Source organism: Corapipo altera, unplaced genomic scaffold, assembly GCF_003945725.1.
Source record: "Corapipo altera isolate COAL_440 unplaced genomic scaffold, ASM394572v1 65, whole genome shotgun sequence".
NCBI classification, from domain to species: domain Eukaryota; kingdom Metazoa; phylum Chordata; class Aves; order Passeriformes; family Pipridae; genus Corapipo; species Corapipo altera.
In genome coordinates, this window is record NW_020884891.1 from 5,768,413 (window position 1) to 5,795,242 (window position 26,830).

The 26,830-nt window shown below is 41.4% G+C and overlaps 1 protein-coding gene and 1 long non-coding RNA gene across 3 annotated transcripts; both read right to left on the minus strand.

The window, feature by feature from the left end:
* Nucleotides 1–1,704: 1,704 nt before the first annotated feature.
* On the minus strand, nucleotides 1,705–6,766 carry LOC113947965. The gene is made up of 3 exons (XR_003527940.1): nucleotides 5,720–6,766; nucleotides 3,177–5,633; nucleotides 1,705–2,457 (listed from the first exon to the last, which is right to left on the minus strand). It is a non-coding gene; the product is annotated as an uncharacterized LOC113947965 (long non-coding RNA).
* Nucleotides 6,767–6,988: 222 nt separating this feature from the next.
* Nucleotides 6,989–23,723, minus strand: LOC113947963 (protein FAM122A). 2 transcript variants are annotated; one of them, XM_027645137.1, is made up of 10 exons: nucleotides 23,459–23,723; nucleotides 20,065–20,143; nucleotides 15,350–15,406; nucleotides 13,253–13,296; nucleotides 13,119–13,173; nucleotides 12,592–12,684; nucleotides 12,029–12,117; nucleotides 11,288–11,349; nucleotides 10,437–10,533; nucleotides 6,989–9,307 (listed from the first exon to the last, which is right to left on the minus strand). In XM_027645137.1, exons 1-10 carry the CDS (start codon nucleotides 23,611–23,613, stop codon nucleotides 9,148–9,150), a joined length of 891 nt encoding a protein of 296 aa, XP_027500938.1. In that variant the 5' UTR covers nucleotides 23,614–23,723; the 3' UTR covers nucleotides 6,989–9,147. The 2 variants fall into 2 exon arrangements, with proteins under 2 accessions (XP_027500938.1, XP_027500937.1); XM_027645136.1 differs by having other exon boundaries at nucleotides 11,288–11,352.
* Nucleotides 23,724–26,830: the final 3,107 nt, after the last annotated feature.

Below are 26,830 nucleotides of genomic sequence, written 5' to 3' on the forward strand. Positions count from 1 at the left end.
TCAGATCCATTCATTTCTTAGGGATGCATGGAAGTGACATTAACAGAAGTTGTACTCACCCTGCACACTAATACAAAATTCACCATTTTTTCTGTTTTAGAGAACAAACTAAGTATAGCAGCAAAGGCATTTCTCTACACAGTCCCTACCCCCACAGCTACCACAGGGACTTCTTTTCTATCAGAAACTCCTGCTCAAATACCAGTTTCATATTTGAGGTGAACATTTATCTTGTTTCATATAACAAGTATTTCCCTTGGTTTGACATTTCATTGTTGAGATGTTAATTTTAAAAGGGCAGCTATTCTTGCATTTGAATCATACACACAAATCTCTGTTCGTAAGTCTATAGAATATGCTCTGATACGAATAAATATTTGGAAATTAAACCCTTCACCCCTGCATGTTATGGGTCCCTTTTCTGCTTATGCATGGAAGTACAAACAAACCATGGAAAAAGCTGTTTCTTTTAAAAAAAGGAGAAAGAAAAGTTGAATTAAAGTTGTTATTCACTACATTTTTACTTATATCAGTAAGTCTTTAAAGGGCAATAAAATGTTACTTTAGTTTGATTCTCGGAAGAACTGAGATTGTGTCATCAATCAGTATCAGATGATAAAGTCAATCATTAACATTCACTAAAAAAGACCCCAAAATTGTTCTTAACTGGCTGAGTAGGTCAAGTCCTAGAGCCTGCTGCAGGCACAGCTCTTGTCTCCAACAGTGAGCTCATGGTTGGGTCTATTTTCCTGCCACTGCAGGGCTGTATTCTTGTAGCTTCACTGTTCTTCAGTACCTCCACTGTTAAATCTGGTTTTCACAAGGTAGTTTAACCTGCTGTTGCCTGGGGAAGGGTGAGGGAACTGAACAGAAGTTGGGGAGATAAAACTGCCGTGTGGTACCTTATCTTAGCACCCAAAAGCCAGGCTAAACATTTAATTGTGCCCAAGCTGATTAAAAAAGCCCAACACAAACCCACTTTTCCCCCCCCCCCATATCTGGGCGTTCCAGTCATGGGGCCAGGATCATGTTTTGCCAGGCACTTGGAGAAGCAGAGAAGAGACAATTTCACCTACAGGAGCTCAGAGTCACTGTGACCAAGTCTGACACTTGCAGCTGCCTCAGTCCTGCAGGACAGCAGGTGCCTGGGGAAGGGAGATCACAGGACATGGACCCAGACTGCCAGTGTTTGTTTTCAAGGAATCTAAAGAGAAACGATTGGTTTAGAAAAACACTTTGACCAAAGAAATCAGTAACAAAAAGTAATCATCAACCAAATAGACTAAAACATTGGACGACTACTTTGTCAAGGGCGAGCAAGGAGCAATACACAGATAAAAAAAGATTAAATGCACAGTGTAACTCAGCAGATGCAGATAAAACTGGTGCCTGGGCAAAATAAGGATGACAAGTGTGAATTCTGACTTTTTTCTACTTCAGGGAGGTTTCAGCACACTGCGGAATCACTGATTTATCAACAGTGTTGGGAAAACGAGATCTGAGGACAGTTTGAGTTCAGCACTGTGAGGGGGAATATATCAAATCATGTTACATCATGGTCACAGAGGGGCACTAATAAAAATTTACCAGGTGAATACACAAGATTTTTAAGATATTTCCTGATTTTATGTATGTGTATATATATATATATATATATATATATATATATGTGCATGCACACACCTCTAATACTTAATAGGAGCTCAGAAAACACTGAATGCCTTTGGAAATAAAACCCAAGACAGCGAATATGCCTCCTAGAAACAGCAGGAAAAACAGTTAAGTGTTCACGTCATTTCCCATTCCTGACTCCTAACACAAACAAACAGTCATTTCCTTGCAATGGACAAGTATTTTCAGCAGACAGTTGGGAGGGCTTTGATATCATCCAGCAGAAACAATCCTCTTGTTTACCCAGCACTTGCTGTGGCACCGATATCTCAAACGAGCCATGCTGGCAGCAGGAAATGGGAGCCCTGCCGAGATCGCTTTTGGGAGCGTCACTCCCAGTCGCTGTAGGCTTGGTACATGATCTTCTCGAGGTGTTTGCACTTGTCTGGATCAGAAAATGCTTAAACGACCCTGTTTTCTCTAGAGGAGAAACTTGAAACTGCAGTAAACATGTGATGCTGTTTCAGAGCTCCAGGGACAGATGGGGCTCTTAGGGAATTGGTTCATTCCACCAGGGATCGCAGCCGATGGAGCCCCTGAGACAGCAGAGTGGGTCCAGTACCCTCACATGGCAACCACCTGGAAACAGATCAGGCCCTGCAAAGGGAAACGCTGGGCTGCTGCTGCCACACCTCAAAACATGCCCCAGGAAGACAACAGGGCATGCTGTCAGATGGGAACAGTCACTGGTGCCGTGGAAATAGCTCCACAGGGGCATTTCCAGCAGCTCCAAGAGGAGCCTATGCACACAACTGTGCCTTCAACAACAAAGCAGAGAAATCCTTCCTGCAATCAAGTAGTTAAGAATTGTCAAAGCCAATCGTATGTTATTTCATTGTATGTTCCTATGTAGGAAGTATCTGATAACCAACAAGCCTAAACTGGAAAGAGGCTGCCAAATAGGTTTGGCAATAAAACATTTTAGTCCTCATTTGTCAATGTACATTTAAGACACCTCGCTTTCCATGTAACAGCTTTCCTTATAAATGCCAAGTTCCACCATCCCTTTTTTTTGTCATGAATCTCCTACTTCAGACCTACATTTATTGGTAATCCACCTCACTGGAAGGGCAAAGCTACAGAAGGGAACTTGCCTGAGCCAGTAAACCAGTTCCAGGAATGTTTTGTTTACAGGAAAGAGAGCTCTCAGGTGCCAAGTGATATTTGCTTCAGAGGGCCCATGGTGATCCAGGGCAACATCAAGTTTAAGGACCAGGAGGTTTTTGAAAAACCCTTGTACAGGAGGACTTAAAAACACCCCAAACCTTGAATCACCTTCTCTGTCAGGTGGGAGTTGGAGTTCTCGGGTCAGCTCAGGTGCTTTGCCCTCTGACCTTGCATGAGACCCTTTAGGCAGAAAAAAGAAGGGAACAGAAAGCCATACAAAGCATGTGAGGCTGAGCAATCCTGGTATTGATCCTCCTGCCAGCTGCGTGCAGAGATGGGGGGTTGAGTGGTTGTAGAAAACAAGTTCCCTCCTGTGTCCTGTGGAACAGGGCACTCACCTGTTCACAGCAGTGTAGGGAAGGCACCATCTGTCTCTAGAGCTGGAGGAGAAACACCCGAAGCTAATGGTGCTGCAGTCTTCCCTGCAGGAATAACGTGCTGCCCGAGGAAATTAAGACTGAAACCACTGAAGGAGAGTGAAGTACTTTGTTGCCAGCAGCACATCACTCACTTGTTAGTGCTGCACAGAAGCTGGTGAGGTTTGGGAAACTACTGCTATGCCCTCAGCAAGAGCCATTTACAGATAAGGACTGTAAACGAAAGGAGCCCAGAGGACAAGTGTATCCTCAGAAAGGAGTGCTGGGGGAATGAACACAGGCAGGGACACAGCATAACAACTAAAGCCGAGTAAATGGATACACTCACTTTTGGGTTTATTTTTGTCTTCTATAGAAGCTCTCCACTGTACACTAACGAGCTGTTTACTTTGGATAATGAACTGTAGCTAATGCCCATCAGCTCTCGAAAATTTGCAAAGCTGTATAACCATGCTGACAACATAATGTGGAATTACATGCAGGCAAAGTAACTGCACTGGCCTTTGAAATAGCAGAGACTCTGAAAAGGAGTAATTTAAGCAAGAGCACAACCATGATTACAGGCACAACCAAAGCAAAGAGTGACCTCCTCACTGTCAGGAAAAAGACTGGTAAGAAGGTCTACCTGACAAACAGGCTCCCTGTAATGGAAGGTAAAGCCATGTTTTCAATTTAAAAAAAATAAAATCAGCAATAAAATTTACAATAGCAAAACATTATTTACAATAGCAAAATGAGAGTTTTCTTCTCTAGAAAACTGCAGACACTCAGCTTGAGGTAGGAACATTAACGCATTAGACAAGGCTGTGCTTTGACAAACAAGAAACCACCATCAAGAGACAAATAAAACTGCAGTAAAGCTCTGGAATCCCGAGTTCCATCAACATCACCAAACCCATTAGCGCCTTTCCCTCAGGAATCTGCCAGGAATCTCCAAAATCGAAACCGACTGCTGAAGTGAATGCACTTGAAATGAAAGGATGTTGATGTATTTTTAGCAGGAAGCTTCTCGCAGCGATTTCAGTGCCAGCTTAATTTAAACCAGCCTGAAAGACAACACAGTACCTGATTTCTGTGCCACAAACCTCGATGTGTGCCACAAACCTTGATCATAGTTTTGATTCTTCTCCACACAAGGGCAAAAAGTAACCAGGAGAGCCACATTTCCATGGATTAGTACCTGCAGCAAAACCTGCTCCCTCTTCAGCAGCTTTTCCTCCTTAGGCTGATATGCAGCAAAATTCTAAACATTTACATACAATTGTTTATCATGGAAAGAAATCTTAAATAATAAACATTTTCCTAGGCTCTCATGAAGCAAGTAAAAGATGAAGAAACTAAACCATCAGAAGAATTTTAAATTTGATAAATGCTGGATTTGTCTGAAGACTCTTCATGGCATTGGGGATGTCTCACGAGTTCCTTGAGAGACACAGGGAAGCCAGCACAAAGGCATGTAGAGGCCTTGTTTGGTTTTTGTTTAAATGCACTCAACTCCTCCCCCCTTCTGAAAGTTCTGTTCCTGAGCCAGCTACTGAAAGTCAAACAAGGTTATTCTCCTTCAGTGGTTTATTTTTTTCCCCTCCTCTCTCTCTCTCACGCTTCTACCACAAAAACCCAACAGGGGAAGCAATCTTGCCCCTCCAGGATGTGCACAGGGTCTGGGTCTTTGGGATGCAGGGTGTCTGTGTCTGCTTGGAGTGCTCTGTGACTCTGGAGAAAGGCCTGGGCTGACTGGCAACTTGTCCCCAGATTATCAAACCAGGATGCTCACACCAGACACAAAGAAATGGGAAGGCTCCACTGGTACAGGTAAAAAAAAAAATCACCCAAGACATACCCTTAGGAAACAAACCTGAGGTGACAATTTTTGCATCCAGTTATTGAAAAGGACTCTTGCCAAGGACTCCTCTTTGTGTCAGTAAGGTTTTAATTACTGTACTGTAGCTGTAAACATTCAATTGCATTTACAAATATTTTAACTTGTTGCTTCCAGGAGAAGAGGGATCAACTTAAACTCCATCTGCCAGTTGGTGACGAGAAAGGTTGTTAGAACAGGATAGAAAGAGCTCACAGAGTTTAATTATGACTCCTGAAGTTCTCTATTTTAAGTAAATGAGTTACGACTCCGACATATGCAAGAACACAACAGCATAAAGTGAACATTTCTGAAATGACGACTGCCAAGGGAGGCACAAGCTGTTCTCAAGCTCATGGAGTGCCAGAGGCCCCTCCTGCCTTCAGTCACTTCACTGGCAAATCTTTGCACAATAGCAGGGCTGGACTCACAAACACAGCAATGACATGGAACCACAACACACAGCTATAAATCAAAGTATCTCAGTCTCACCAGACTTTGGAGACCTGTTCTGTTTGTACTGGTTGGTGATTATTTACACTCAAGTTTTCCGAAAAAAGCTGAAAAGAAATAAATCAGGATTAAGTTCACACTGATCTCAGGAGGACTCTGGGCAGCTGTTCAGCTGAGCATTCAGGTCACCCACCTTGCTGACAGCTCACAGGAGACCCTGTAAGTCAGCCTGGCTGAGGCACAGACTCATTCTCCTGGCATTCGTGCCTCTCTCCCGGTGTGAAGTATCTCCCTCTGCTAAATGCAGTAACCACCGAAGCGCTCATTCCAAAAATACAGCCCCCTGAGCACTGGCACCGTTACCAACCTTCCCTCAGCAACTGTGTCACTGCAGAGAAGGTGGAAGGAAGAAAAACATCCATCAGTTGTCAGGGAAGACACAGCGGCCCAAGACCCGATTTAACTGCCAACAAATCCTACAGGATAGTTTTCAACCAGAGCAATCAAGTGCCAAACACAAGTGTGACTTTGGAAGGGGCCATTAGTGGTAGAATCCTGGAGAGAAGCAGCTGTGTGCCCCAAAAGGGCTGCAGAATAAAGAAATTTATATATAATGATATAATTTTATATATATATGATCACAATACTTTCAATATGGCCCGAGCTGAGAAAGTTGCTCATTTCTTCTCAGAAGAAGACAAAGGCACAGACACTTGTCACAAACTCAGCTCAGTTAAGGGACACCACATGCAACAGCCCCATGACAGTGACACAGATTCAAGCAAACCTTTGGCATTCATTGGTCACGAGGAAATGAGGAGTTACTAAAACAGAGGCAATACCAACAGCATGAGTTACTACTTGAGTACTGGGTTGATTATGCACATTGTATGACACCCTGATTCCCTGAATTCAGATACATATCTTGCAGGATAATTTATTTTAAAAATTTAACATTTAATTTCAATGGGAAAAAAACCCTATACATGTCTCCTGACTCCAGGGCACGAAACTGCAGCTTCTTGGTGACGTGGAATCAAAACATTGAGATTCATGAACATTGAGTTCAAAGCAACTTCTGTTTTGCAAAAGCAGGGAAAGGAATGGATGCAAATAAATAACTATTTCTCTCCAACAACATTAATTGGCCCAGAGAGGTGTGGACTCTCCATCCCTGGAAGTGTTTGAGCCCAGGCTGGATGGGGCTCTGAGCAACCTGGTCTAGTGGAAGGTGTTCCTGCCCATGGCACAGGGTTGGAATGAGATGATCTTTAAGGTCCCTTCCAACTCAAACCATTCTGTGATTCTATAATTAACTGCCCAACTAAGGCAAACCAGACTCCCCACTTCCTCCCAAGAGTTAAGACCCTCAGTATTTTCCAGCAGAGTAGCTTCTGTCTTCCAAAGGACTTCACCACAACTTCCTCTAGGTATAAACTCAGGACAGGTGTAGCTATTGAAGTATTTTGAAAATGTTTGGGTTTATTCTCCTTTATCCCAAGGGTTGTCACAGACCTGTAAGACAGCATTGCACTAGGAACACAAGTAAGTCTGCTGCAGATTTTAAGGCAAACTTAAATGTAAGCTGGACTGGGTGGAAGTAAATTACAACAGATATTCTGATTTTTAAAGAAAGCATTTAATCCCAGATGAACAAAAAAGAATATGGTTATCTAACAAAGTGCAGAAACAGCAAAACACATTTACTTTTCCATTTATTGGCACTTATTTGAAAAATAGCATAAATATTCAACAGAGAAGAGACAAGTTGACCCACACGCAGCTATGAAACCCCTCCACTGATGAATCTTTTAACAAAGACTCGAAGAGACACCAGGAGGTTCATTCTTAAGAAATAAGCAAGATTTTTTTAAAAAAGAGTCTTGCTCTCACCACAGAAGAGTGAACGCACAGCAACTCTTTGGCACATACCTGAAATTGCAAAACCAAACTTTGCCTTGTCAGACAAACAGACACCAACCCTCACGTGTCCGTCTGCACAGGGACAAAGGGCAGCTGGACCTCAGAGAGGAACTGCAACCAGCAAGGGGATATTACAATAATTTAAGAGGAATGATATCAGAAGTAAACCATGTCGTATCTTCCTAGAACAGCGTCAGACTATTAAATACATTCTATTTTCTCTCTACAATAAGGACACAGGGAAACGGGTCATTGGCCCTCAGGTCGCCGGGTCTTTGCGCTCCAAGTCATCCACTTCTGCTTTGGATGGCTGCTGCCCATCAAAGCTTCACCCATGTGAATCTTTCACAGCAGAGTTCAGGGCAGGTTTTTCTCCTTCTTGAGGATGTTTCCATACTTTTCTTGCTTCATGACACGCTACAAAGATTTAGTGTTTAAAAATAAAACGTTTTGCTTCATTATAAACCTCTCAGAAGAGAAGGTTTGGAACCACACAGCACAGGCATGTACAAATGGGGACCCAGCTGGGGAAGTTCGGATGCACAGCAGGAGCCCAAAACCTAAATGAGGTTGCCACTGGAAGATCTCTACAGACAGCTGTCTATAGGGGGGCCTGCATATTTTTCCTCCTGTTTGGGGAATCTCAGAGTTGAGATCAGGATGCCTCAACACATTGACTTTTCAAACATCTCAGATTACCAGATTCCAGCTTCCAATCAGCATCTGAAGTTTTCAACAGCAGAAAGGACTTGATGTCATTGTTTGACGAAGTGACATCAGGAGATTAAATACAGATTAAACAGGTTTGATCTCCTCAGCCTGTAAAAAGACATTCAAGATTTCTCACTGTATCTGTCCAACACAAGTCATATAGGAGGACAAATACTGACTGTTAAAATAACGCATTTCTGAAGTACTAAATACTAAAGCCTCAGGATTTAATGTCTTGTTCCAAATATTACCACTACTTTTCCCTATTAAAAGACCTTTAACAGAGCATCTACCACTGCAATACATCATCTAAATGGGGAAGAAAATAATACAAAACCCCAGAAGAATGTTCCACACCTAATTTAGATTTAGCCAAAACAGCAGTCATATAAAATCCAACATATAAATTTATGTTGACAATTCACCAACTTCTTCTTTGGACATCCATTGGAACATAGAATTGATTAAGAGCCAATCAGAACAATTCCCCCCCACACCCCAGTATTCCCCCTTACACATGAAGAACTAAAAAATATAAATATCTAACACTCTGGGAATAAAAACAATTAGTAAGCTGATTCACTGGTTTCAGACTGAGGACAAATATGACAGTTATCTGCTCCTACACAAGCACCACATTATATGAGGGAGGACACTGGCTGCTGGCAAGCCAAGTCTTCCACAAGCAGGATGCACATCCAGCCTTTGTAATTCATACCAAGGAGACAATATCCATGGCAAATCCACATCTTGCTGGCTGATGTGAACATCCAATGAGTCTGCAACCCAAATGCTTGCTGTTATTTTAGTAAATGTCATACAAATCACTAGAAACATGAATTCCTCCTCAAGGAACTACTCTGGAAGTTTTCTAGAAATAATGACATTCCTGGAAGTTCCTATGAGGAACAGAATCGGTTACACACAACAGAAAGTCTCGGTGATATCCAGCCTGTTTCCTGGTGTCCATCAGCAGACTCCTGCTCCTCAGTTAATGGGTAACTTGGCCGTAAGATCTACTGGTAAAAAGGAGGATCTGGAGTCAGAGAGCGAGACTGGAGAGTCTGTGCTGGTGCCAACTTCTGCTGGGGAGTCACAGGAGGAGCCGGCACTGCTCCTGTTGTCATCGAGGGCGTGTGAGGACAGACTGAAAACAGAGCAACATCAGGACGTGAGAAACGAGGCTCTGGGGAGTCCCAATACCAGCTCCACTCATTATAAAGCCCTTTCAAGCACACATGTACATCTCTGAAGGAGCAGTAAAGCCCCATGATCTGAAATCCATCTGAAACCCAATCCTTGCAGCCACTTCCAGACAGTCATGGAACACTCTGCCCATTTCCTCCTTTGCTCACCCAGAAATGGGGCACAGATTAGAAGACCTGGGCTGAGCAACCCCCTGCCAGCTTTACCCCATCCCCAGGGCCTTGGACCAGCACACAGCCAGGGGTCTCTTATGCCAGGAGAGACAACAATAAACTGCACATACTCCAGTGTACTGCAGATCTCACAGGACACAAATTTGTAACTACAGTGATCTATCATCAGTGACAGCAGCAAAGCGATTTTTTAAAAATTATCATCTCCTAAACCAAGATGAAGCAATTTAATCCACACTGCTATGCCTACTGTGAACAGGGTGTGCAAAAAGGGTATGTTTTTGAAGTACCTTTAAAACATCTATTTTGCTACTGCTACTGCAATGTGCTCAAAGCTTGCGCACAGTTTGTACATCAGCTGAGAGGCAAAAAGGACAGAAGTACTGTGAACAACCCTCTCTTGATAGCTGTGTGGGCACACCCTGTGTATTATTAACCTCTTGACTAAAACACTAGATCAAAATCCCTTGCTATTTTGAGTCATTATGATTTTTAACAAAGTACTTTTTATCTCCTCCCAGCAGGGAGGGTCAGACAGACTCATGTTCCTCTGTGACTAAGAGCAAGGGAAAAAAAACAAAACCCCATCCACCCAAAAGCATCAGCATTCACATTTGATTGCAGCTTGAAACTGGACTATGAAAACTGCCAGCCATGAGGTGTCTTTTCCTAAACATGCTCAACTCCCATATAGGGGAAGCATGTTATCAGTCAGGCCTAGAAACTGTAAAATTATAGGGAATATCAATGCCTGTTTATTGTGACAATTTCAGTGCTGTAAAGTTATGAGATGTCTGTACTACAAACAAACAAACAAAACCAAGTATAATCATTGCTAGAAGAAAAAAAGACTGGTATGCTGCTGCTGAAAGGGACAATGAATAACACAGCATTTACCATCCCCCAAGGTCTGCCTGATGTGCAGCTTCAGGGGTAAGCATGTTGGTGGATCCTTGGAATAATCTTTTGGGATGATCTTCCATCTCTGTCACACCTTTGGGAAAAGAGAAGCAATGATAAAAATTACTATTCATTCAAACTAAAATCTGCTTTCAATGTACTTCCACAGAGGAAACAGAATACAGGTTCAAACTTATTACAATAGATTCCTTTATATTTAAACCATAGAATTTAGATGCTGAAATTTTAAACACTGCCTATTTCTTCAAAACATTTTAGTCCCAGCTTCAGTATTTAGTGAGTTATTAGCTGGGGTTTAGATATCAGACATTTATTCTTCAGTAGTAAAGAATAATCTTTTTGTTTCAGTTTATCCAGCTATCAGTTCACTGACCAGCTCCACCAGAGCAGAGAAGCTGAGAATAATGAAAAAGAACAAGGTCCAATGTAAAAATTTTTACATTGACTTTAATTTCCAAATACTCCAGAACAAGAAAGGAGAGATCTATGCTTAAATAGGCTATGACAGAACTCAGATAAAAGTATTTTAGAAGCTGTCTCAGAGTCAGAAATGTTCTGTAACGAAGGTGAAGCAGGAAGATGTAAAAACAGATGCAATAAAATAGCCAGAAGTTAAACTTGAAGAAAAATGTGGGAAGATAGATAAGCACTAGACAGAACAACTATTAGCTTTATGGAATAAAGATGTTTTATCATCCGTAATACCTTCTATTTCTAGTCACTTTTTGAAGTATCAGCCAATTGAACAGAATTGTGAAGAAAGCTATATGAATTATTATATAACTAACAAGTTGGCCTATTATAATAGCCAAACCTAAATACTGTACCTTTTCTTTTTATTGATCCAAGAACACTCGGTCGAATGCAGTTAATTGGACTCTGGCTTCTCCTGCTAAAAGAAGGCATTTGCTATACTGAGATCATCATTAAAAAAAAGAAGTTTGAAAACATATGAAGAATCAAAAGATACTCAGAAAACAAACTACTAAGTGAAAAATACTAAGAAAATAGGCATTATAACAGCTTATCCAGAGCAAGTCCTTTTTTTTCCTCCCTGAAAAAAGACCAGGAAGCACAGACCCGAATAGCAAAAGTTTAATCACATTATTTCACAACTGGGGCAGTCTAAAACCTCACATGCAGGCACTGACTACATCTCAGTTGACAGGCAGTGCTTTGCTGAACTGTTAAGGCCTACTAAAATTTAATTATAAGCCCACATCACTCAAAACAACATCCAATGCAACTAAAACCCAGAAGGAGTAACAAACCCTAAATCTGCTTGTGTTTTCTTCCCCCAAGAATTCAATTACTTAAGATCTATTGAGAGCACAATAGAAACTACAGTGAGAAGACAGATGCCACAGCGCAGACCCCTTGCCCAATGTCGTGACATGAGGATTTTGACAAATGTTTTACAGCACTGTAAAATCTAAAGTTTATGCCAGCATAAAAATTTGTATTTGTGCTCAGAAATCAATGATGAATATAACGAATTCTGGTATTTCAAACATCTACTGTGAACAAGTTATGCTGGTGTCTCATCACTGATATGATCTGGTACTTACCTTGAAAATCTCCTTGTTGGACTTGGGCTGGGACTTGGAGGCAATCCACTGCTACTGACCAGACTTTGCAAGGATGGTGAGAAACATTGCTGAGAGGAAAACAGGTTATGTTATTTACTTATAAAGTCTGTGTCAATCTCCTGTGGTACCAAGTGATGCTGATGCAGAGAAATAAACAACCCAGTATCAAGTTCAGCAACCAGTCACTGAGGCTGCTGATAGTGAGACACCACCTTCTGCTACTGAGGAAAAAAAAATTAAAAATTGGACAGATTCCATTTTCATGCAGATTTATTTCACCATACTCTGGTTAAACAGACTTATTTATTTTTTGTTAACTACAGATTAATAGCTGAACACTCCATAGAAATTCACATCCACAAGCTGTGCAGCTGCTAGCTGGTATTTTCTGGTTTGGGGTTTCAGGGGGGTTTATTTACTCTCTAGTTTCTTGTTTGCAGCTGAGGTAGAAAGGAGCAGGTGGCTTAATCTTTTGCTACTAATTTGGCTGAATTTATTTAGCACTACTCAAGATAACACCATTATTAGCACATTTTGCTCACCTTCCCTATTCCTCTTGTAGGTGAAGGAGCTGGAGAAACTGGAACAAAGTCTACTTGTTTTGGTGATAGTGATTTTTCAAAATCATTGTCGCTCTGTAAATATGTAAATAGTAAATAGTACATATAATTAATCTTATAAGCAGGTACCTTAACATAAAAAGGATTGACTGGTGTGAAATTCCAAAGTTATCCTCCATCATATCAATAATTTTTAGGTAGCTATTTATGAGCTTATGCTTAACAATGAAAAAGCCTTAAATATTACATGGTATCAGAACATGGAAGAAAATTTGACCAAGCAGACATCCATGCAATTTCCTTTTGACATACCAGCCCAAGGAACCCACATGTGCCTTGAACAACTGATAATTCTATGCCTTGTTAGTGTGAAAAATTGCTGATCAAAAGCAGTGCTATGCTAACACCTTAATTGTAGGTCAAACTATCAAAGAAAACGTTGACACGAGAGAATCTCTAGTGTCCTGATACTGATGATAGAAACACAAATTAAAGCATGAATGCATTACCAGGCTCAAGCTCTCCTCCCATGAGTGGCTCATCTGCATTGCTACTTGCACTTCTCTATAAAGAAGAAAAGAAACGTATTGTCCCGGGCCCACAGACAGCTGAGGTAACTGCTCTAGTTTGCCTTAGTGCTCACCTTTCACGAACTGTTTCTCTGTTCAGCAGATTCATCCCTTCTTCCTAAAAGATCAGCAGACGAAAAAATAAGATCAAAAAAAAAGCCCTTTGCTGCAGCAGATCAGAAAAGCTGTGGTTTCGTTTCACTTTGTCTTGCGGAAAATTTAATTCAACTCCCCTAAGCAACAATAACCTTACGCTCTCACTACAAGAAAAGGAGTGAAGAGAGGATGAGAAAGATGTAGCAAGAGAGATCATCACATACAAAGTGCTTACGTGAGCTCGTTGTTTCCCAAGCAGCTTTATTTTCATTACTACCCAAGAGCTAGTTACGAAACTGAATAATAATAATATGAACCAAAAATTCTGCACATGCTAGAGCCTCTTTATGCAGTCTTGCATAATGTCATTTCATAAAGTGGACACTGGTACAGATAATCCTCAAAAGCATGGCTGGATTCTTACCTTATTCTATGGATTAGTGACTAACTAGACACTTGTCAGCATCTCATTTGCAATACACTGCATTGCACACAGTGAATTTGGGATTTAGTGAGGGTTTTTTTCTAAAAAAAAAAAAAAATCTCCATAAAATACTATTAAAATGGCTCAAATATGTAAAATTAAACTAAACATTAACACCAAATGCAAACTTGACTCAATCTCCTCTTAGGTAGACAGCCTTCCTTAAAAATTAACTGAATGCCACCCAGTCTGTTGAGTGAATGAGTAGATTCTTTAATTCAGTCCAGTTTAAGAGTAAAGGTTCAACTAAACATCTTCACAGTCTTCATCATAAGAAGGAAGAGTCTGATGTAATTCACCTGTCTGGTAATTTGCTCAGATTTGAAAGAGATCAGAAGTAAATCACATGGTTCTCACTAAGTTTAATTCCAACTTGTGAATTTAACGATCAAACACACATTAAGAAATTACACTGTTTGCTTTAACAAATAGGAATGCCAAAGTATTTTCCAAAAAACTGAATTATAAAACTTTACTTCATGTAATACAGCAGAGCCACAGCAGTTCATTCCTTTGCTCTCAGCATTTCTCATTATATCTCCCTGCTCATTGCAAAGGGGGTTGGACCAGATGACCTTTAAAGGTCCTTTCCAACCCAAACTAATTTATGATTCTATGATATTTACATATTAATCCTAAGCTTTTTTATATTGATAAAAACAGCTCTACAACTGACCCAAGTGCTTCAGAGTCTCTTTAAGCCTGTAAATTATTTACATAATGAAAGCAAGCAGTTATTTTCTCCAGGCTTACTGTGCAAGTACCTTAAATATCTGAGGTGGGAAACAGAAGTGCCTTCCACTACCTCAGACAGCATACCCTAAAAATGCTGTCTGAAGCATTAAATCATTTTCTTAACTTTTCACCCTGTAAAAATCAAGCCTATCCATTAAAAACTAGCAAGCTAAGAAAAAAATCATTAAAAAAAAAATTCAAACATCTTCAAGCCATTTTTATAAACATTCTACTGTCAAAAAGTGGAGATATAAAATGAAGGAGCCACAAGAGCTTGAGCTTGTTGATTTTAAAGCTGGAGTCTTCAGACTGTGGTTGCTGGCTGGGAGCAGAGCTATTTGAGCCTGCTCAGATATTCCCCACACCACCCCCTCCCTATGTGTTTGCTCTGGTGCCCTTCCCCCTCCGTTCATGCTGTGACAGCACAAGCACAGGGATCTGGATAAGAAAATTATACAGATGAAAAATAGCCCAGTAAGAAGAGCATAAACTATTTTTTAGCCAGAGTGCTTCCTTATCCTGCTCGTTTTCTGGCTGCACAAAAGTCTTGAGCCAACACAAGTTAAGGAACACTTTGTTATTGGCCCTGAATATTTATGCTGGTACTGCTGCCAAAAACTTGGTGAAACTTTACCCTAAGAGCTTACATTAAAGTAAAATGTCCATTTTAAGATTCCTCCCTCTGCTCAAATCCTCTTCTCGCTGTAAGATGCATTCTGCCTCATGAAACATGGAGCAGGGTAGGCCATTTGAAAATAAAATCCACAGCCATTTGAAGAACATTACACATCAACTGCAAAAAACACATCCACCTATAAAAAACTAAAATTTAAACAAGATCAGGCTCTGTGGTTACCTGTTTGATTTGATGCAGGCGGCTGCTGGGAATACGGATAGGAGACGATGGCACAAACTGCAAAACAAAGTCACAGACAACTGAAAGTACAGCAGAAGGGAGGGAAAGGTGCAGCAGGAACATCAGGAACCACTCTCTAGGGCTACCCCAAACTACAAAAAAGCAATTAAAAAAAATAACTTATAACATTCTCAGTACATATAAGCTATGTTATTTGCTTGCAAGAACATGTTAATATGTATCTCCACATTGTGCTGCTTGGTATGCTCACAGATGCTAATTAGTATCAGCCTGGCTTCCATTCCATTTCCAGGCAACTAGAACTGACAGCCTTCTCTGCAGAATGGGGCTGCTTTTCACTAACACCCTGCCACCCTCAGTATATATGTTGGCATAAATATTTTCCTTTATGTGATTCAGAATATTTATTTTCATTTAAGCGAGCCAGAAAGCTCCCCAACAGATCCTTTAAAAATACAAAGCCAAAACAACACATTGTACAAAAAGGTTTGTTGTCCGCCTATAAATGAGTACTTTGACAGGTGAAAAAAATCAGCTATGAGAAGGGTAACAAAGAGTTAAACACTTTCTTTATGGTTTCTCAAGAGCTTCACCAATTTGGGTGAAATCAGAGAAGACGCCACTAAAAATGGTCCTCTGTTAATGTTGACAGTTTTGCATCAAGATCCCACTGGAACACTATGATTTAAAACTGAACACTCAAAACCGAATAATTTAAAGTGATTATTTTCCCAAAATATAATTTTCTTTCATATACTTCCCACCCCTCAAACTGTCAGCCCTCAGTTGATTTTTGTCATAGCCATTCAGGGAACAAAAATTCTAAGCTAAAGCTGTGAATAGAGGTTTAACTTCTCTGTAAGATGAAAATCCTTCCAAAAAATAAGGTGTCTTTTCAAAAATGGGCATGTTCAGAAGGAAAGGTTTGCATTATTATGAGTGTTTATACAATTTATTCAGTAAAAGGCTTCAGCCCTTTCACAAAACATTACTAGAGCTCTTCATCATGCTAAAGCTGGAGAACCAACAAACATTCAGTTAACTGTTACTGCACCATCTTCTAATCAGTGCCAGAGAGAATACAAAGATTTTGCTTCTGACACAGAGTCATGGTTAAGTTATCACAAACAATTAATGCTTCATATATCCAGAATCTTGCTTCTAAAAAAACAAGACTTCAAGACATCACACCCTTCTTTTCTCAAAAAAATTCAGCCTATCAGACTCACACAGGGGATGTCTAATGTTTGTCCTAGAATTTAGTCATCATAATATATATAGTACTAAAGTCTAACAGCTATAATATCCTGACTGGCTACTTTTTAAGTCCAGTTTAGGTCAGCTTTGCTATTATACTGGGCTCCCAAAAATCCTCTACACCTAATAAAAATTCCTCCAAGCTGCACTAGCCAATGTAGACCTTGAGTTGACCTTGATTCTCACACAGAGAAAAGGATTTGGACAATAGTGCATTCCTGCCTATTCACTCTGTCATTCCACAGTAGAAATGCATTTGTTCCACTCATTATATTCTAATTTTATGACTGTGATCCACACAGTTTAAGGTTTGACATTAATAGAATATGTACAAAACCTGTGGCTTGTGGTGTAAAATGAAAATTATAAAAAGGCAGTTAAGTGTTCCTCTGCAGGGTCTAATGCACTGACTTAACTCTGAGGATCCCACACCTTGTTTCCAACAAGTCATCATCCTCACTTTGTTAACATTTAAAACTCACTTCTGGTCTGTTTGTATCCTTTGAATTCATTATTGTGAAAAGAAACCGCAATCACTTTTAAAGGATATTTGCTAAACAGATGGAACTGTTAAAATTATGTTACTCAAATCTCCAATGTTTTAAGAGAGCACAAAGTTAATAAAAACATTACAAACTATTAGACTACTACAGGGGAAGAGAAACACCTTCCCCCCTTCTCCAGTGTGTCAGATGCTGTTTTGCACTGCAGGTAAAGTTTCAGAAGTGCCAGTCTGGAGGCACCACGGGCAAAGTGAGCAGCGACTGCCCCGGCCCCTCTGCCCTGCCCTGCAGTGCCCTCTGCCTCCTGCCAGCACAGCCACCTGTGGGGCCACACTGAACCCCAGCAAGGAACTCACAGAGGGTTTGGAAAAACAACAAAAATTAGAAACAAATTAAAAAACCCAGCTTTTGCTGAAACAGCACCTAAACATCTAACAACGGACTAAACAACCACTTTGCTTTAAACAACAAAACAAAACCCCAACCACACAAAACAAAAAGAACACCAAAACATTTACTCCCCAGTGCCACTGATATCTCCTGGAAGGAAATAAACAGCAGATAGTGAGCCTAGCAGATCCTTCCTTGTAGTGTCAGAAAACTGCAGATCAAGCCTTAGCCCAAATGGTAGAGATGCCCCTTGCAGACATCCATTATAAAACAGCTGGAGTCAGAGACTTAGGGAAGCTACTCAAAAAATAGATTTTAGAACTCGTTGAGCAACTGGGATGACCATGACAGCCCTGAAGATGCAGTTGATGGAGTACGACCTCCAGTTATCAGAGATTTTAGCAACTCCCACTGCTCCTATGACAGAGAACACAGAGTAGATAAATACTAATCAACTTTCTTCCACAAAGTTTACAAAACATAAAACTTTATCTGTACTTATAATACTAAATTAACACATTTTCAGTCACTTACTGAATCTTTTAACCCTCTTTATTAAAGCCTACACTGCAATGAAACTTGGATTAGTTTTCTTAAATACAAAAAAGTGGATTTTGAAGTACCTTTATCACTTACTTAATGTAAAATTTAATTTACAAAATTAGATGTGATCTAACTCCTTACAATATCTCTAACATCATAAAACTACACGTACTTCCTTGCTACAGCAGGAATACCAGGGGAGGTTACTTAGGGTCCTTAGTGCTGAAAGTTTAATTATTTTCACAAAGTCATTTATCTGTGGATGATCCTGGTTTAAGACCACAGAAGGATGAGAATCCCAAGGCTCATTTCCAATTCCATCCTCCTTGCAATCTTCAACAAAACCACAAACCAGACCATAACTCTATGGAATATCTCAAAGCAGTCAATGGGGCATAAGTAAAATTTCAACTGTATTTTGTCAGCACCTGGTCAGCTGGGAGTGAAGAAGAAAGTTAACTTTCAGGACACTTTTTAATGACAGGGGAAGGGTCAAGAACATCATCCCATGAAGGTGGGAACACTGGTTCAGTCCAAGACTGGAACATCTATTGGGGCAGCCAGAAGAGCCAGCCCACAAGTGAAAAACAAACTGCTTCCCAGCAAGTTCTGGGCAATACCCAGAATTAATTAACATGAATTAATGAATTGGCATCCTTTTAGCCCAACAATGGAGTAAACACAATAAACTTAGTTTTCACCTTTGTTTTTTCTCCTTCCCTCTGACCACAAGCATAAACAGATTTACCTTAAGCTGCCCCCCTAAAAATACATATAAAGAGAGAGACCTGCTTAAGAAATCTTTACCATAATACTTTCCATCAGGTTTTATATCCCAGAAGAAGAAAGGCTTTTCCACCAATCTTCCTGGACTTGTACATAAGTATCCTGGTTCTGTTACACATGCAGACCTTTGCTGGAGTATTTGTCTGTCCTGATCTTAAAACAGAATTTCATCTAAGGGGCATCAGTCAACAAAATAGGAGAGTAGTATTCTTCAACCATTAACAAGGGGCTAAAGAGTCAGTTCTAATGCACCTTCAAAAGGCAACTAAGAGAACCAGGAAAACTGCTGTCAGCATTACAGGGACTCTGCTTCCCATATTTTAAATTGATACCACTCCTCTCCCACCCCAACAGAGCTTAAATTTTTCCAAAATTTAATAACCAACTGAGAGCAGCTGGATGTTAGCCTGTGTCTACCCGTTTCTTAAGGCTGTCTTAGGGAAAAAGTTACATTTCTGGTTATACATGGAAGTCTGACCAAAAATCCCTTTTGGGGAGACGAAATAACTACCCCTTGTTCCCTAACCCTGCAAGGGTTAGCAAACCATGCTGTGATCATGTACAGGTGTTCTAAATCAGTCAAAATTACACCCTTCTACCAAAACTCTGCATGATACTAAAACACAAAATATGCAACATTTTGTCTGGGTTGAAGCACCATGGGTTTAGATTAGTATTTTAAAAATTCAGATCTGAGGAGCTGTAACACCAGAAGTCTGACAAAAGCTGAAATCACAAATGAATGTCTCAGACACATGGCATCATTCATTCTGGAAGTCTTGAGATTAATGTCCTGTCAGCCAGTTCTAACTTGTTATTGCAGTTGTGAATTAGAACAGTCTATTCTGTCATTTCTATATAAAAGACTATTTAAGATCAGAGCATCACTGCCCTTTTTTTCTTAAGCATCAGAAATCATTAACACAAATTACTGATCAACAGTACAGCTACATAATTAGATTTCATTGCAAAATACCTTTCCTACTCTATCCTAGAGCATCTGCTTGCATTTTATAAGCAAAGTTACGATCACAATGACAAGTATGGTCTGTAAGTAACATTCTACTCTGGCCACGGCGTGTTAATGTCACAGTCCAGAGCCTTGTTTCTGAAAGCACGTGGTGTTAGTTTCACAGACTACAATCTAATTTTGTTTACTGCTGTTTGCACACTTCTGCTTTGCACAGAGTGGGGTTGGTCTGACAGTTTTCTTACCGGGCTGTGCCGATTCATGACCGTGGTGCTGTTCCTGCGGGTTCGCAAGACGTTGGCCTGGAACACCTGTGAATTATCGCTGTGAAAAGAAACACTTGTCAAATGCAAAAGCCATTTCCTCCCTATGAAAAAGCACCTCTTAATATAAGCTCAGTTTCCAATGCTATGACAGCTGTCATGTCAAGACAAAGCACTCCAGAGACAGGTGTAAGAACTCTTTTAGCTTGTTGGCAGAGAGTGTAAATCAAATTGTTCATCCTCCAGTTCTCAGCTACTTCAATTAATGATTTTAATTAATCATATTGAGTCTGCAGAACAACTGAAAAATTGTTTAGACTGCTCATTTCTGTGGGAATTTCTGATGTTTGGAATGGCTGCAGTTTGTACACTGCTTTGAATGTCATTCAACAGAACAAATGTATAAATGGCTTGTAACTGAAACCAGCTTCAATCCCATAGGTAAAATAGAATTTAAAAATACAGTATCATGATACATCTTACCACTACAACATTTGATAAGTTCTAAACTTTTTTCCAGGATAAGTTAAATTAAACATACAGTGAAATCAGTTTTTAATGCCCCATAGCATTCACTGAAATAGTGTACAATTATTTATTTTATACAAAATGAGCTCCTTTCTCAAGGAAACTTTAGTTCTATTGACTCCTAAAGCAAATTTCACTGGTCATGTCATCACTAGTGTTATCAACAGCCAATGATCAGCACTTAATGAATGCAACTGCAGAAATTAAGTAACTTTTATGGTTGCTGAATAAATTTTGAGCCACAATCCTACAATCTCCACGCTCAAAAATCAGTGAGGAACTGCATAGGTGAACAGATCCAAGTGTAAGACTGTAAATACATCCAAATTACAAGAATTCACTGGGTTGTATCTTTTTGTTTCAGCTGCTAACTTGGGATGAACAAAAGCCCCCCACAAATACAATTTCTTAAAACTAACCTGATCAACAGTGACCTTGTTCTGAGGACTGATAATCATAATGCACTTTTAAGACACATCATTATCACAATCCTCTGGTTTAAAACACACCAGTTAGACACATATTTTTTAGACAGATTTTATCTAGCTGTAAATAAAAAACAAACAAAGTTTATACTGTGAAATAAAAGCCAACCACAATTGGCATAAGCACTGTACTTTTTGCCAAGAAAAATGTATTGACTCTCCTTCTCTAAAGCATCGAGTACAGAGGACCTGACGTCATTTACAATTTTCCCAGAAGTTTCATTCAGCTCACACCCACGAGAGATTATTTGTTACCATTTGACAGGAGGTGGAACTGGAGAAATTTAAGGGATCCATGACATGATGTTTAGAGATGAGATTTACTGACTGAGGCCAACAGCTACAAATTCTTTTCAGTGTAAGTGTACTGGTTGGCATGCAAACACAACACAAACAGCACATCCTGAGATCCAGAGCCTGAGTCAAGAAAACAGGTTGGAACGATTCTGCACCACATTTCCAAAGGCTGAGTCCAATACTCAGTGCTAACTAGCAGAGAGGAAGAGAAAAAAAACCCTACAAATATCCTTACCTTTAATCTCCCTTGCAAAAACACCAGAGCTGGTCAAATCTCAGGCTTACCTTTCACAGAAAACTCCTACAGTTCCTATGAAAAATCAATTTTATTTGGCACAAAAACCAGAGTTAAAAGTTCTGTGAAAGGTAACTTCCATGACTGAAAATATTCCATTTAAAACTATTCTCTGGCTCTATGGCAACTCATCCTCCAAGTTCCTTACTAATTCTGTTAATGAAGAAGTTAAACAGGAGGCAGAGGAGAAAAAGAAAGCTGTGCGAGAGCAAGAGCTTTTGTTTCAGTTTACCCAACAAAGCCATTCTGGGAAAAACTGAAGTTTCTTGCCAAGAGCTGCAATCTTGCAAAAACAGTATTCTGATGGAAAATTCCAAACTAACAGGCAAACCACTGCAACTACCTCAAATTAGTTCAATGGCATTTCAGTTTAATTTGTATGAACACCTAAAATATAGTATATGCACAGTTTCGAGGCAGGAGCTCAGGCTTATCTTTCTACCTGCCCAAACCCTGAATTAAATAATTTGAGCTTTTTAAAAGTCAGGGGTCTTACAGTTTGTAAGAAATAACTTACAAAAGGCTGAGATTATAAAATCATCTTGTCCCAGTTACACAATTAGTTTACCTGCTCAGAAACCTCTCTGAGGAGAACTGCCATACACAGCACTTCCATACTGCTTTGAGATGTAAAATGGGGGTTGTTTCATTATGATTATGCAAAAGAACCACAATTACATTTACTTAACATTAAATTGTAATGGAATAGGCAAAAATTAGTATTTCCTGGGAACTGTCAGGCACAGTTAACCATTCTGGTACAAGAGATACGTGACATTTCTTCGTCACTTGATATCCAGTTCCTTAGAGAAAACACGAAGGAAAACAAAAAAACAAACCACCAGGAAGTGCTTATCATGTAATATACTATGTTTTATGAAGTTTATTGCGGATATTCCCTCCCAAATTGCAGACACAGTATTAGCAGGAGCACATGGACCGCCTTAGAAGTTGGATGGTAGCCACACCATGTACCAGATGGGGCATCTCCCAACTTCACAAAAGCCCACAGGAGACAAGAAACAGCATCTGAGTTACAAACTTACCCAAACACAAACTGTACAGGAGACCCTCCCTAACTGAGAGCTTTTTCCCCCGGCCCTTGCCTGGAACTGCCACTTTCTGTCCTGTCAGCTGAAGACCTGGCAAACACCCAACCCTCCCTGCAAGCAGCACCTGCCACAGGCCGATGGCAATATCCAAGCACAGTTGCCTACACAACGCCTTGTCTTTCTCCCAGCAATACATACTGAAAAAATTAGTATCGTCCAGAAAATTTCCTGGACAGCTGATACGCTGTTTTACACCAAATGTAAAACTTAGGTCGGGGTCCCATGAAATGACCTTCCTCGCCGAAACTGCCTGGTTGCTCTGAAAGCATTTACTGTTGTAATCATACACAGGGCATTGATTTAATTTGTTCAGGCTCGAGCCATTACAGAAATCACCGCGGTTGTTATTCTATCCCCAAGAACGGCCACAACCTCCACGCTGCGGACCAGCGTGCTGCTTCTCAGCTACACAACGCACAGCGGACCTGCACGGAAACAAAGCGGTTTAGTAAAGCCACAGCACGTCTCCCTAGACTTCTTTGCACCTCTCCACACTTGGATGCCTTGCCTAAACCCTTCCCCGCTCGGGACAGCGCTCAGGAACCCACTTTACCCCAGGGCGCCGCGGAGCAGCCCCGGAGCATCCCCGGGGCTGTGCCCGGCCGGGATGGGCGCGGAGCCCATCCGGGCTCCTCCCCGGAGCCCCCCGGGCCCCTCACCTGAGCCCGTGGATCAGCGGGGCGCTGTTCGACCTCCTCAGGCCGCCGCCGTCGCCCGGGCCCGCGGCGCTCCCCGGCGGCAGCTCCAGGTCCAGCTCCATCTTCTCCTGAGCCATCGCGGCGGCGGCGGCTCCGGCTCCTCCCGCTCCGCCCATTCACCGCCACGGCTCCTCAGGCCGGAGCTGCCCCGGCCCTGCCGAGCCCGGGGGCGGCGGGGCGGCCGCAGTGGCAAAGCCGCATCCCGGGGGTGCGGGGGCGGCTCCGTTCCCGTTCCCGTCCCTATCCCGATCCCGCTCCCGATCCCCGGGCCGCTCTCCCCGCTCGGCCCCAGCGCGGGCGGGCCCGGCCGCAGGGCGCAGGCGCAGCGCTCCGGCCGCGCTCGGAGTCACAGCTATGAGGGGTTTTTAAGGGTGTAAAATCTGTGTCTCAGCGCTCTCTCGGTAAGGGCTGCAGCGCTGACCTCTAAATGCATCAAATATCGTCTTTGAGTTCACACCGAGTCGTTGCCGCTCTCGGAAATAACAGAGCGGGTGGCTCTGTGCAGGCCCAGACAGCTCTAGGAATGGAGAAGAAAAAAACCCAAACATTTTCAAAATACTTTTGATAGCTGATGTGTCCCTAGTTAGTACCTAGAGGAGGTTGCGGTGACACAGTTCGGAAGATCAATGGTGCTCGTTGGTGCTGAGGATCTTAACGCTTGGAAAGAAGTGGGGAGTCCTTGTGGTTTGCCTTAATAGGGCAATTAATCATAGAATCGTGGAATGGTTTAGGTTGGAAGGGACCTTAAAGCTCATTTCATCCCACTCCTCTGCCATGGGAAGGGACGCCTTCAACTAAACCAAGTTGCTCCAAGCCCCCTCCAACCTGGCCTTGAACATTTCCAAGGATGGGACATCCACAGCTACTCTGGGCAACTTGTGCCGGGTCCTCACCACCCTCACAGGGAAGAACTTCTCCTAATATCTAATCTAAACCTACTCTCTTTTAGTTTGAAGCCATTTTCCCCTTGTTCTGTCACTCCATGCTCTTTTAATGGTCTCTGTCTTTCCTGCAGGTTCCCTGCAGGTACTGGAAGGCCGCAATTATGACACCCCAAAGCCTTCTCTTCTCCAGGCTGAACAATCCCAGTTGTCTCAGCCTTTCCTCGCAGGGAGGGCACTCCATCTCTTCGTCTATTATATTCCAGGTGAGAGTTTCAGGCAGTCCTTAAGAACACAAATCATCAGAGAAGAAAGATAGATTATAGAGAGCAAAAATACTTCTGTTCATGGGTCCTATGCTTACTAATTTATCTGAGGCTGATGGCTTTTTGTAACTGTGACTGTGTTTATTTCACCCACAGGGATATTTTCCCTGACACTATCAAATATCTCCTTCATCATCACCCACACCTTCATGTTCACCAGTCTCTCTGTCACTGTACCCATCTATCTCATTCTCCCAGTTCTCATTTCCCCACTTTGAATCTCCATCCTTCACCTGTATCCTCCCAAGGCTCTGTTTAGCATGTTCTCTCCTTTGTTAATCCCTCTTGCCATGGTCATTTACGCTGTTTTTCTAACTCAACGACTTGTGATTTCCTCATTTCCATCCTTCTGTTCCATAGCACAACTCTCTTGCAGACACCTCCCCTTTTCTCTGCCTCATTACTCTCCTCAGCCATTTGCGGGTCACCTTGGCAGTTCCCACTTTTTCTTGTATACATATTCCCACTGAGATTCTCTTGGCTTTAGTAAACCCTGGTTGGACAGTAGGATGATGAGACTGGCACTGGAAAATTTGAGCACATGGAGCAGATGTTATTTAGCTCTCAGACGCATTTTGGATATTGCTGACTTTTTCCTTAACATTGTCTTGGTACATGGCATTTGAAGCTGTTTGCTGTCCTTAGTGGCAACGACATAAAATAATAACTCCACAGTAACAATAAATAGGAAAATCCACAGTTTGGTGATGTAGTCAGATTCTGCAGGTGGCTTTTGTATTGACAAAACCACCATCAGTGTGAGTAGATTTTCATTCAGGGCTAGGTGTTTTGCTAGATACTGTCACCTGAATTGCCTTCTAGGCAATTCCAGCCATGGAAAGTGAAGGTATGGAAGCTCTTCCGAGCTATGAAATGTTTGTTCTGAAGCTCTAGACAATGAGAATGGTGCAGGTTCTGTATTAAAAGTGTGGCGTTGCTTTTAGTGAATGGTGGCAGTGAAAGGTGATTAACACCATTTCCTTTTGCAGCAGGTCCTAATTTTCCAGTGAATTGGACTGATCATAATTATTAGAAGTCAAGCAAATAATGTAGATATTTACCTTCTTGACCTTTGCAGGAGATGGCAATTCTGTATCATTCCAGAGAAAGGTGTCATTGCTGGCTATGATACATCATAGGGTAAGCAATGGCATGGGACTGTGAAAGGTGTTTTCCTTCCGCAGTAAAACAAGACAAGGAATTTCGTCTCCAGGTTTTTCAATATAAATACATACTGAAAAACCCTGTAAATATTTAAAGGTAATCTTGTGGGTCTTTTAACTCATATCAGGTATTTATAGGCACAAAGTTTTTCAATAATAGTATTGGTTTGGTGAAAGAAATGTGGGCATCCATGAAAACAGTTAATGAGACACATAGAGAGTCTCTGAAGGTAGAAAAAGGGAACTGACACAGGTCAGTCTTGATTAACAAAAAATGCAAGGAAGTACCATAACAAATAGTTACAGGAACAGAAGAGAAGTAGAACAGAAGAGTTCTACTAGGGTATCTAGGAGTACCTACCTTCAACCATTTAGAAGTAAGATAATGATTTGTATAGCCATATTCCCACTTAAGGAAGTTGAAGTGATGAAAAATCCTAACTTTTCTGTCTTAACTGTTTCTGTACCTAGCACTCTGGAAAAAGAATGATTTCCCAGGAGAAAACGAAGAGACATGCAAGAGACAAATGTGTACATTGCAATTGTTATTGTAGAAAAATATTATAAAATAAAAATCAGTAAGCACAAACTTTGATGTTTTGGTCATTCAGAATCAAATTGCCAGGGTCAGTCGCAAACTTGAATAGAGCCAAGTACTAGAATCACATATCTTATAATGAATTTTATGCCGGATGCTCACACACTCATGGTGCATCAAAGCCGCAGTATGTGCTTCAGCAGCAAAGGAAGGCTAGGGAGGACATTGGGAAAGACTGTGTCATTTAAGCCCTGAAGAGGGTCGCAAAGTGTTTTCTCTGCTAAAGAGAGAAAAGTCTCCCGGAACAGGCTCGGCTGGAACGTGGCCGCGGCGGGACTCGAACCGCTGGCCCCCGTCAGCCCGGGCCCCGCCCCCGAGGGCGGTGCGCGCGTCCTAGCGACCGTTGCGCCGTTTCAAACACACGC